We start from the raw sequence: 13,329 nt of genomic DNA on the forward strand, positions 1-13,329 counted from the left end.
TTCATATTCAGAGCAGAAAGAACTGGAGACACGCCTTACTACAGGACATGGCACAAGAGTTTGGTCGAAGGAAAAAGTTCTTGATATAAAATATATATACTGCTGTTATTTTGTTTCATGGTTTGTTATGGACTGGAGACTGTATCTTGGGAAACAGATAGTGAAAACTGCAGTAATCAGAAAAAAACCCTCCCAGATGGAATCCCCATACAGTTCACATGAATGGCACCAGAACAGAGTGTAGTCAAGCTACAAACCCAACAATGACCCCACTAAGTCCATTTGCATGTGGGCTGCGGGCAAGTGTGAACCAATCCTTAGGAAGCAGCTTGTAGGCATACACTGTTATACTTACCATTGCAATATTAATATCTTATAATAAAAAAGATTAATCAACAATGTTATTTCATTCTGCGATTACATGTATTTACCATTTGTTCACAAAAAATACAGCTCTTTCTTGCTTCCCCCAACGTTCCATTGGGTTTCAAATAAACCTGAGTTGATAGTTCAAGTTAGTATTTGCAAGACATTCAGATACAGAAGTCTGAAGCCTGCACAGGATGGTACGTCAATTATTACCACATTAACAACCTTATCATTTTCTATGGTTAAATGCCACCCAATCAGTTTTATGACTTTGCAAACTTCAGAATATTTTGGGTTACTTTGGGGACATATTAGGCGAGAGGGTTTTTTTGAAAGCATGGCTGAAGCACACACAAAACATGCCATAATCCCAATATGTTTTTTGTTTACATTAGTGGTTCCTAAACTTTAAAAAGGTGATGACCTTGGCAGACCATTTTTCTGCCTGTTATAGCAATTGCAATGCGCTGCACTAGATGCTGTGTATTTTCATTGCTTCTTTTATTTCCTATGTTGTATTTTATTGTATTGCAATTTGCATTCCATAGAATTCAAACAGTAATAAAGAAAATACAATGTAAGAAATACAAGATGCAATAAAAATACAGTTAAAAATCAAGATAAATATTTAATGTGGACATGCCACAGACCACCAGAATGAAATTTCCATTTGGGAACCCCCAGTTTACATTATTGAACTGACAAGCAGTGTTTTAAATATGATCAAATTTATAATGCAGTTTGGCTTGGGGGGGCGATGCTACATGGGTGAAGATGTAAATAAAATTACCCAATGGCACGGTTATTAGAGGTTCATAATGTAGGAGTCTCGCGAAAACATGACCTTTTAAAATGAGCGTTTGTAGTCTGAAAATCCCTTATTTGGACAAAGTTCAGCAGACCTAGGAAATCTGAGGCAGCTGCAAATGGGTGATGGTGACTAAGAATTCTGGCATTTCCCCATTTTCTAGACTTGAACTTGCTTGTACATGATTGGTGCCTAAACATTGATTCTGACACATAAATGGGTATTGTTCTTGCACTCTCAGGAATCTAAAATAATTCTAGCCATTCAGGCCTATGCCAATGCCGATATTCATTTAACACAAGCACACCACGAAATGTTAGAGCCTAGCCTGCTCTCACGCTATTTTTTAAGAGAGTTCTCACAAACAGCAGACTAGATATTAACATTTTATTTGGACTGTAAAACTGCAGATTCTGTGCATGGGCTTATAGGATGGAGTGGTCTTCCACACAGCCCACGTAGAAACCCAGCATGTCAGGGAGACGTCTATGCTTTTACCCTTCTCCCTGCCACCTAGTTGTTTATGTGAAGGGATTTTTTTTGTCATAAAGAGGATCATTAAGTCATGTAAAGTCCCCACTTCCAATAAGTGATATAGCTTCAGAAACAGATTTACCATTTCTTTTGCTCTTTAAGTGAATTAAGGCTAACCACAGTTTACTGAGAATAAGCCAGCAAGGAGGTTCCCAGAGAGAAGATTACTGCTACTTTGCTCACAGGGATCTCCGTGCTGCTTTGGCTCAGTGTTATGTTTGAACCCAGGCTCCTGGTTTGTCTTCCTGCAGAAGAAACATGAACAGTACGCTATAAAACAAACCTTGGCAAAGGATCAGAGGTTTGTCTGAAGCTTTAAAAATCCTGAACTTAGCTCGCAGCAGCAAGACTGGAGGAAGTACAAAGCAGCTTTGAAATTCTCTCTGGGAACCCACATGTGTGTTTGCAGGTGATAAACCATGGTAAACCATGGCATTATGTGTGAGTTGGGCCACAGTCCATAGAGTTGAGTATAGTACCATTTCACAGTTACACTTGTAGAAATGCAATTTCATGGACCTTAAATGCAAGGGAGTTTTTGGTACAGTCACTGGATTACGGTACCACCATCTTTGATAACAACTGCTCTCATGAATGTACCTATTTATTTCTAATATAGCATTACAACTGATGGATAAACATGCTTCTGTCTTGGGTGTGCTCATATACAAGCATGTGGTTCCCATTTCAAGAAGGTTACAGCCAAAGAAATGCTGGTGCTCTTGACCATTCCTGCTCTTCAGTCCTAACCTTTAAGAAATATTTGGAGGAGAACTGAGATTGTGTGTGTATCAATAGCATCTCAGCTGAGAAAAATGATTACCTGATCTTTCTCTTTCCTAATGAAGATGTCAAATGCCTTAAAAACAAACCCTCAAATAATTCCTCCCAGTCTTCTTATGATTTGTCTTTTAAAAAGGCATTAACATCTAGATATTATGTATGCAAACGAAGAGGGGGAGCATGTAAATCATTAGTGATAATCTACCACTGTGCTAGTCTAATGTTAATAATGATCAACAATCCTATACACAAAAACCATAGAATACTCTTTGGTTAAAACCTTGTAAATTCATAGCAAATTATTTGCACAAAATCCCCCTATTTTCTCATTCAGACATATTCTTTACTGTTGAAATAAAAAGAGCTGCAGAGTACAGAACATGTTTGCCTTTTAAAGAAGTTAATCACAGTTTGTAGCACTACTAATTTTTTGATACCAACTGCATTACCATTTTTGCCATTTGCAGATGGCCCTGGAGCTAGCAGACATGTCCTTTGATAACTCTTCTTAATGCAGTGCAGAGTTTCTCAGCAACACTTTCAAGCATGTCCAATACTGTTTTGCTAAAACTGACAAGTGTACATTTTTTCTAAAGGCAGTTTCACAGAAATGGTACAACTATACAAAGAAGAGATGTCCAAGTTTTTTAAGCACAATATTTAGAAATATGCACTACTATCTCATGATGAGAAGAAGAGTGTGAACACAAATTTCCTTATGGCCAAACTAGTTCTGAGATGATGATGTCCCTTTCCACTAGCATCTCTTAACAAATGAACATTTTCTTTAGGAAAAATATTGAATGATTTTAGGAGTTGTGGAATTATTAGGCAGCAAAAACTGCTTCAGTTATCAGTGTCTTGTTCTAGTTTTTGTGCTTTTACTCCAAGTTCTTTCAGGTCTGTTTCTTCTTCATCCTGTCCATGAATTAACAGAGCACATTTGCTTGAGAAACATGGAAAAACTCTGTGTCCTTAATATTTTTCCTGTCTTTCAGTAGTATGACCAATGATTGTGCCTGTGAAACAGCAATAACTATTGCCTGACAAGTCCATCAGCCATAGCTTTCGAACTAGAGGGCCCATCCAACGAATTCCGCTTTCATTGTTCGATCAAATTGTTAGGAGCGGTGATTGACATAAACGTTTGTGCAATATTAGGACACTGCCAAAAAGTATCTATTTGGGAACATTATATAGCTCTTCAAAACCAAGCAAGTCTTTACATCACTTGAAATATTTGGCAAAGGCCAATCACACTAGTCAAAGACCACTAAAATATGTGGCCTTGTGATGTTCTTATTGGATGTGGTAACTACCGTATACAGAGAAAACATTATGATTGTAAATTTTCACTATATTTATGGAAAAGTCCCAGAAACCAGCAGAACACATATTTAGACTTCCAGAATAGTCACCTCAGCACTGGCCATTTATAGGGTCCATTATATTGAATGAAATTTGTGTTGGGCTCATTTGCTGCAACTGAGGCATTCTTGCTTCCAGTGTCTTCTCTGTTGGTGATCCTACGGACTGATTCCTTTTCCGCATCATCTGTCCAATACCCATCATGGGGAATCGACCTCTGCTTTTCACACAGTTAGGGCTCCCTAGAGGAGTAGAGATGTTATTTAGCTGGGTTGGAGACACAGCTTCCTCTCTAAAAGAACTGCTCTTTTCATCATAAGTGAAGGATAGTTGAGTGGGATGAACTGGACTTTTAGTAGGACTGGGAGAAGTTCCACCTGGCTGGAAGAGTGGAGACAATGTCCTTTCACTGGAACTTCTCCGACCAAAATTTACAGGTGAGCTTAGCATTCGATACTGATGTGTGGGAGAAATTTGGTCTATTTGGTCTTCTCTGTCACCAGTTTCAAAAGAATGTACAATGTTCAGAATTAAAGGAGAATCCAAATTCTGGCTGCCAGGGCTGGAGGGTTCTTGTTGAGGTGAATCTTGCCGTTTCGTGAGCCTTGGAGTTCTTGGAACAGGTTGCTGGATTTCAAGATATTCCAAAGAATAGGAGGTGACACAACCCGTCTTGGCTGTTGCCGATTCATGGAAAGGGCTCAGTCCACTAGGAGAATCTATAAAACAATACAAGACGACTCTGTCAAGGCCATCGACCCCCCCCCTCTCATTTTTACTTTTTTTGTCTACTTGCATTTAGATTCATTAGTTTCCTCTTTCTTGTGTTGCTCTATCCAATTTCTCTTCTAATCACACATGTGCATGACATGCCTTCCTAAATATTAAGATTTTCCTCACATTAATTGGTGGCTTCCTTGATTCCTTTGATTACTCTGTTCCAAGTGCACTCTGTTCCAAGTGCTAGACAACAGGTGGCCATGTCCCTTCCCAAGCTAATCAAGCAAAACCACAACCCAGGACAACAGGAATATTAATTGTGTATTTAAAAAATTGAGGAAGAATAGAGAAAGGAAACCTCTTTGAAAGTCAGTGATAATTCAATCATACTTGAAGTCAGAAAACAGAACATTTCAGAACATGCAATTACCCCAAAATGCAATTTGTCTTTTGGGAATGTGTGTAGTGTTGCAAGACAATTCTCTTAACTGCTGTTTCACAAATGATACAGCAATGAATGTGTATTTATCACTGCACATATGCAAAGTGGCTAGACCTGACTCCCTGATATGTGTATCAGTGCAACAGACCTAGTTACAAATAATATTTTCTAAATGTATAACTAGTTTTTACATGTACATGTAAACAATATATGTGTACATGAAATAAATGTAAGATATAGAATGGACCTCAGCTGCCACCATGCCCTTACAGCTACTCTTTATGTTTGGGAAGGACACACCAGACTGGAATGGAATATAAAATCAAATGGATGAAAAAGAACGTGAGTGCAGGACAGGAGCAAAGTTAAAAGCCATACTGTGTCACTTGGGGGTGGGGCAGTAATCTAAGGGCATAGTTCTGTATCAATTTACATGTCATGGCTTCCCCAAGAATCCTAGAAATTGTAGTCTGATGGGAGTCCTGAGAAAATTATCAGCACTTGTCTGATTACAATTCGGAGGGTTCTTTGGGGAAGCCATAACAGTTAAACGGATATACATGTCAATGTTCTATACTTGCCCCCTTGCACAACCTGGAATTAGGATTCCCTAGAGGGAGTGAATGTCTGTAACACAAGTTTAAGTTTGCTATCCTATGAATATTTCCCTGGAAATAATTCCCATGGAACATAGTGGGACATACATCTGAGTAAACATGCACAGAATTGCACTGTAATGCTGCAATCCTATATGTACTTATCTGAGAGCAATTTCCATTGTACACAGTGAGGCTTACTTCTAAGTAGACATATACAGGATTGCAGTGCAAGTCTGCAATACGCCCTAACTTGTGTAATTCTCTCTGATCTGCAACTTGCAAAGCAGACCTAGAGTATACCAACAGTTACAGAGAAGATGCTTCCATGTACCTTTCTCTGATGCACCACCCTGGTTAGCTTTCCGATCCTTCAGCAGAGCTTTTGTATTTTGTATCTGTGTCATAAGGCAGGAGGGTGGTTCTTTGAAGGAAGGGGGATTTTTCTCAGGTTTCTTCAGAAGCGGGTGAAGAAGAGGTTCTTCTTTTGTTTCTTGTTCCTTGACCTTTTTGTCCATCAAATTTAGAAACACATAAACAAAAAAGTTTGGTTGTCAGAAGCGGTTTCAGGAAGCTTTAAATACAGCTGAAGTAAAATCGTTGCTTTTTAGCAGTCTTCAAAGTTTGAAAAGGCAGCATTAAGTTAATAGAAGCAAGTTCAACATTCTTTTTTTCTGATTACTTCAGAATGGTTTCAGGAGACTCATCTACTTTGAAATGTGGGTCAAACTAGATGTGATGTCAGCAGGCCCAGGAGCCAGAATCAGTTTGTCACCAATTCTCTATAAAGTAGGAGTGAGGAAGAGTTTTAAAGTGCAACAAGCGTGGGCAAGAGGAAGGAGATGAAGCCTTTTCTCCAGAATGTCTCCAAAGTTGTTTTTCTCCTGTTGGGGTTCCTTGCATGAAAGAAACCACAACTGGAGAGGGAATTTAGGGACAAAAGCACATACAGGGGAAGAATTCAGCCCTAGCCATGCTCTACGTCATCTTTGTCAAAAGTATTTTGGAAGTCCAGGTATATCCCATCTATCAGATGCACCCGGCTTTGCAAGGCTTCAGCAGGACCTAGGTTGGGTGAGTCATGTCTAGCTGTACTCTCATAGCTTCTTATGATCGCTTTTGTGGTCAAGTGCAGATACCCAAATACAACTTTCTGTACCTTCTGCATCTGTAAGATGTTGTAAATCACTTCTACTCCAATCTCATAAAAGCTTACAGTAATATTTTTAAAGGTATCTGTTCTGACCAGACATGAGACCTGGGTGATTCCCTCAACCTCTACTGAGAGGAATTAGAAGACTGTGCCTCCAGTCAAGCAACTGTGCAGCATTCTAGCACATCATCTCGCACGATGCAAACTACAAACATTTTGGAAAACAGGTGCAACTTATTTTAAACCTAATTTATTTAGGTATAACTTATTTATAAGTTAGCTTTTATTATAAATAACTAGAAGCCTGCAGCCAAGAATGGGCTGGTTAGTTTAAATTAGTACGTGAAATTTAGCTTCACCACCACCTGCTACTTCTGGGTCCTCATTACCCCTCCCCTCTAGCTTATCAGGTCACCATGCCACAGCAAGAAGAGAAGCCACAACAGGCAGAAATCCCATCACAATGTAGACTCTAGGCCAGGGGTGGGAATACTCAGGCTCAGGGATCAAATGTGGCCCTTCAGGTCTCTCTATTTGGCTCTTGAGACTCCCCCTCAATGCCCTTCTTCACATTTTCATTGAGTATTTTTGCCTGGCTGGAAAGTCTCCTTAAAACTTTGTTACTGCCTCTCGCTTGTCTGAATGGAGGAGAGGACTGTGTTGTGTGTCTGTAGACACTAACCTACTGTACAAAGGTAAAATTTACATTTGTTGCTCTGCTCACTTTTGTCTCTGGCCCTGACCACTGTTTCCTAGACAGAAATGTGACCCACAGGCTGAAAAAGCCTCCCTACCTCTGCTTTGGGCCTAGTAACCCTGTGTCCCCTTTGGATCCTTCTTATACCTGCTTTCTTCCTGCCTGCCAACAACAAAGCTCATTTTGCCCATATCCTACTTTCAACTTTGCTTTCTTTTTTGTGCAACTCCCTGTCTCCACCACCCAATGTTTTTTATTGGATTCCTGGGATTTTCTTCCTCTTCCTTTAGCCATCTTGTCTCTTGATCTGCCTCCTTAGCATTCCCGTCTCCCTCCCTTGAGTTCTCCCAACCTTCCCTATCTTCGTTCATCTTTTAGTTCAAACTTTCTTTTTCTCTCACAGAGATGTATTTGTAACACTCTATATAACAGCACCACAGAAGAGGAAATCATTTCTGCAAGTACTAAAATTAATTCCAGGCACATTGCATATGGAAAGGCATCATGGACTGAAGCAATATGCTTGGAGCAGCCTTCCCCATCTCTGAAACCTCCATACGATTTTGGACTACGACTCCCATCATCCCTAACCATTGGCCACACTGGCTGGAGAGAATGGGAGCTGTAGTCCAACAATACTTGGCAATCCACGGCTGAGGAAGCCTAACTTAGGGTGTATCACCATGCTTATGTAGTATAATTATTGAAACTATCATCTGACAGCGGGTTCTCTGAAAATGAAGGTGTTATCATGGGTACAGCCATTTTTTCATATGCAAGAAATATCTCAGCAGCATTATGTTGTGGTAATTTAATTGCCTGGGTGAAATGTCCAATGATTCTTTAAAATACAGATTACTAATATGCAGAATTACTTGCTCATTTGCTCCTAACCAAGCAGAAACAACAGTTCAGTGGTAGAGCACATGCATTGAATGCCGAAGGTCCCAGGTTCAATCCTTGGCATCTCCTGCTAAAAGGATCAGGTAGCAGGTGATGGGAAAGATCCCTGCCTGACTCCACGGAGAGTGGCTATCAGTCTGTGTAGATAATTCGGGGCTAGATTGACAAATAGTCTGACGTGATATAAGGCAGCTTCCTATACTCTTACATAAAATCCCACAAGTAAACTTTACATTTGGGGAATATTCCTCAGTTAGATCTGTAAGACCATGATTCATCTCGTCCATCTTCCTGTTGTCAACCAGCCAGGTGACTCTAAACCAGCTTCTGCAACCTGGTTCCCTCCAGATGTCTTGGAATGCTGACTGGGGCTGGTAAGAGTTGTAATCCAAAACATCTGGAGGGCATCAGATTGGAGAAGTTGGTTTAGAGTCACCTGGCTGGTTGACAACAGAAAGCTAGACTAGATGGATCTTGGTCTTACAGATCTAACTGAGGAATATTTCCCAAATGTAAAGTTTACTTGTGGGATTTTATGTAGGAGTATCACGTCAGACTATTTGCCAGCATTCACAAGCAGGGCACAAAGGTGACAGACATCTCTTTTATATCACCTCAAATCCAATGGTTCCATTTGGTGGGGAGGGGGGGATTAGGGAACATGACATTGCAACAAATGTTGAGGAAAAGACTGATATCTGGGTTTGCAGTTGGGCGCTAATATCCCAGGGCTGCCTTGTACGTATTTTGTGGTCTCACTATTTTGCTTTCTGTGAAATGAACATTGCAGCAACAAATATGCAGGCAGTTTAATCTAACCTAATCAATTTACTAAACATAAGAACACAAGAAAAGACCTGCTGAACAGGGACAGTACTAGTTTTGGATGGTTACCTGACATAGTGTTGCCAATGGAGCCCCCCATCCTTCTGTGATGCCCATTCCTCCCTGTGCTTAAGTGGCAGCAGTGCTGCTTCTGGGTGAGGGTGAGAGTTGAGTGGCTGCCTCGCTCTGATTAGCATGATGTGGCCACCACCTTTTGTCTTCCAAAATGTAATTCATTTCTCTGTTCATGCAAGTTCCATTTAAGTATCACGAAGAACAGGATAATCTCTTAGTAATATACTGGGCTGGGACAGATAGGAGCAGCTTTGGATGGGTGAAACTGAAGGACTAGATTGGCAAGATGGGTGGGACTTGCAGCTTCCCAGCTTTTTGGATGTACCACCCACTGCTGATAGAAATTAACATAAATTAATGGTGCACCCAAGTATCAAGCATAAATTATGAACCAAGAAGTGAAAACCACTTTATCCCTCCCCCAACTGCTATTTAAAATTGAAGGATTCTAGAACTGCAAGGCTAGCATCTGGTCAACTCTGTGACCCATGTTTATTGAAGGGGATTCATATCCTCCAAGACAAAAGTAAGCACTATCAATAGTCTAGAAATCTAACAATTGATAGCAATTGTCATGTTATCAACTTATGTGAACCTGCCATGTCTAGCTCTGATTTCACAGGTAAGGATGCTGAATGTGAAGTTCAGCAAGCAAAAAGGAAGTAGAAGTAAATACAGTTTGTCAGACTAGAGGCTATGAGCAGTATTACCTAGTAGAGAAGTACCTAGGATTCTTAACACCATTAATATTTTATGTAGCACTTTCAATGTAAAATGTGCTTTATAATTTTATCCAATCCATCCTCAAGACAAGCTTGTGATACTAGTCACTATTATTCCCATCACACAGATGGGTGAGAATATCTTACTAAAACCACCTAGTTTGGATTACAGTATCTAGTGGACAGAATTTTCTGTTTCATCACCCCCCCCCCATTTTTAAAAAGATGCTGAAGAATTTTCCACAACCTGAGGGAGAGCCCTAGGAGATGTCTGCCTACATCTTCATGGTAACACTGATGCACTTTCATGTATCTCTTACATTCAGAATAGCTCTTTGCAAGTGGATGTCCACAGCTGCAAGCTAGACTGAAAGGGATATCTTGTCTGACTGTAGTAGCTGAAGAACACTGAGATGTGTGTCTTGTACACATGTGTCAGGCCCAGGATGTGACTCAGGAACCAGACCAACGGCTGTAGTTAATTCGTGTTTTATTAGGGTAATGTCCAAACAAAGACTGCGCTTTCTCATGAAGCAATACAGGGATACAGGTCCTGCGGCATTGGGAGAAAGTTGACAGAGCAAGGGACTTCTTCCCGCCTGTTCTTTAAGAAGGGGCCAAACGGGCGCGCAATCTTTCGCTCCTCCTTAACTGCCCCTCAGGTACTGCCCGCCTTCCCCCCCTTCTCTCCTGTCTTTTCAACCGTCTGCATGTGCGCGGTGAGGGGGGAAGCATCACCCCCTCCTCTTCTGAAGTTTCCGATTCCAGGATGGGGGATAGGGGAGGGGCTGATGGTAAACTGCCTCCCCGCTTTTCGGCTGTGAGCAGCCCTCCCTCTTTCCCCTCTTGCTCTGAGCCTGAAAGAGGGGGAGGCGTGAGAATGTCCAGGGAGGGCTCAGGCTCCCCGTTGCTAAGCGACCTTATCACTGGCAGTTCCTCTGTTTCGTCTTCGCTCCAAAGGGGGGAAGTTCCTCCCCCTTCCCTCTGCCATCCATCCGAATACTCTTCTCCCAACTCTCCGGGATCCAGCTCCCCGGGATTGGAACCCCAGCTCTGCCTTCCGACACCATCCCCCCTCCCAGGCTGTGCCCCCTCCCCTTGTCTGGCTTGGGACGGTGGGGAAAACGTTGATGGAAAAGTTTTACCAATTCTGGAGCATGCACATCAGCTGCATCTTCCCATGATCTGTCAGCCACCCCATAGCCTTTCCAGTGAATCAAGTACTGCAGCTTGTGGCGTCTGATCCTGGAATCTAAGATCTCCTCAACTTCAAACTCAAGCTGCTCATTTACCAGGAGTGGAGCTCCGGGAGGTTCCTCCGGCCGTAACTCACTGGGAGGGGCGGCTTTCGTTAAGAGGGATCGATGGAACACAGGATATATTTTAAACATGTCAGGCAGCTTCAGTCGGTACGCCACAGGATTGATTTGAGTTTCTATTTCGAAAGGACCCACCCTCTTGTCTTGTAATTTTCTACATTTGCCCGGCATCTGGAGGAAGCGGGTGGACAGCCATACCTGGTCTCCCGGTTGAAGGGGGGGGGCTCCTTCCTGTGCAGGTCAGCAACTCGCTTGTACTCCGTTTTGGCTTCGTTTAACTGCTGTTTCAGTGTCTGTTGCGCCGCTTGCAATTCCTTAAGGAAGTTCTCAGCTGCCGGTACCAGCATTCCTTCTGAGCTGCTTGGAAAGACTTTAGGATGGAATCCATAATTAGCGAAGAACGGGGTTTGTTGAGTGCTGGAGTGCAGAGAATTGTTGTAGGCGAACTCTGCAAAATGCAAATATGATACCCAGTCAGTCTGTTGATAGGACACATAACTTCGTAAATATCTTTCCAAAACGGCGTTCAAGCGTTCCGTCTGCCCATCTGTCTGGGGGTGATGGGCGGAGGAGAGTTTTAATTCCGTCTGCAACTGTTTCCACATTGCTCTCCAAAATTTGGCTGTGAACTGAGTTCCTCGGTCTGAGACTATGCTGTTTGGCAATCCATGCAGCCGGTAGACTTCTTTTATGAATAACTTGGCCATTTCTTTAGCCTCTAAGGCCCCTGCGCAAGGAAGAAAGTGTGCCATTTTGGTAAGTAGATCCACCACTACTAAGATGGCTGTCATTCCTTGGGACTTGGGTAGATCAGTTATAAAATCCATGGAGAGGTCCTTCCAGGGTTCGTGTGGGACAGGCAATGGTTGTAACAGTCCTGCTGGTGTCCCTGTTTGTGTTTTTGTCCGCAGACAGACAGAGCAGGACTTTACATAACTCTCAATATCCCGACGCATTTTAGGCCACCAGAAGTCCTTGGCCACGTTCTGAATGGTCTTGTAAATCCCAAAGTGTCCCGCTGTGATGGAATCATGACACTGGCGTAGGATTCTGAGCCTTAATTCCCCTTCTGGCACATATCTGGCGGTTTTGAACCATAACAATCCATTTCTCCAGTGAAAGGTTACTTCTGAGTCTTGACCTTGTCCCTTCTCCTGCTGATATTTTAGCATGTCTGCATCTTCTTGTTGTGCCTTTTTGAGTTCCTCTTCCCATGAAGGCTGGCATACTCCCAACGTTAATTTCTCTGGCGGGATTACGTACTGAGGCTGGTCCTCGGATTCACTTTCTTTGTATTGTGGCTGTCTGGATAAGGCATCCGCTCTCTGGTTTTTGGCTTGGGCATGGTAAGTAATCTGGAAGTTAAACCTAGTGAAGAACTGGGACCATCTTATCTGTCTCTGGTTCAGCTTTCTGGCGGTTTGGAGGCTTTCAAGATTCTTGTGGTCGGAGCGCACTTCAATTCGATGAGAGGTCCCCTCTAGGTATTGTCTCCAGTTTTCAAAAGAGTCCTTGATGGCCAGCAGCTCCTTCTCCCAAACTGTGTAGTTCTTCTCTGCAGGCTTTAACTTCCGAGAGAAGTACGCACAGGGGTGCAGCTCCTTCCCTTCTTGGTCTAATTATAGCAGGACCCCCCCGATGGCAAAATCTGAAGCATCTGCTTCCACTACGAAAGGGCGGTTCAGATCAGCAAAGCGCAGAATGGGCTCAGTAGCAAACCTTCTCTTCAGCTCCTCAAAGGCCTCGGTGGCGTTCTCTGTCCATTGAAACTTCTTCTTCCCCCTTAAACAGTCAGTCAGAGGAGCTGTTAATTTGGAAAACCCTGGAATGAACTTTCTGTAATAATTGGCAAACCCCAAAAACCGTTGTACATCCTTTTTGGTGACAGGTTGGCCCCAGTCCAATATGCAGCTTACTTCCCCTGGGTCCATCTCCACGCCTTCCGCTGAGATTCGATATCCAAGGAAGTCTAGAGACTTGAGGTCAAATCCACATTTCTCTAATTTAGCATACAG

General features: G+C 42.4%; 1 protein-coding gene across 4 annotated transcripts in view; it reads right to left on the bottom strand.

Moving 5' to 3' along the window:
* Positions 1 to 767: 767 nt before the first annotated feature.
* HUNK (hormonally up-regulated Neu-associated kinase) overlaps positions 768 to 13,329 on the bottom strand; it is a 110,666-nt gene continuing 98,104 nt past the window's right edge. For all 4 annotated transcript variants that reach the window (XM_061627827.1, XM_061627829.1, XM_061627828.1 and 1 more), the window contains exons 9-10: positions 5,955 to 6,126; positions 768 to 4,581 (exon numbers count right to left, since the gene is read on the bottom strand). In XM_061627827.1, the coding sequence (XP_061483811.1) occupies positions 3,914 to 4,581; positions 5,955 to 6,126 (840 nt within the window). In that variant the 3' untranslated portion in view covers positions 768 to 3,913. The remainder of the gene's footprint in view (positions 4,582 to 5,954; positions 6,127 to 13,329) is intronic.

The sequence above is a fragment of the Rhineura floridana genome, chromosome 5, assembly GCF_030035675.1.
Source record: "Rhineura floridana isolate rRhiFlo1 chromosome 5, rRhiFlo1.hap2, whole genome shotgun sequence".
Lineage (NCBI taxonomy): Eukaryota > Metazoa > Chordata > Lepidosauria > Squamata > Rhineuridae > Rhineura > Rhineura floridana.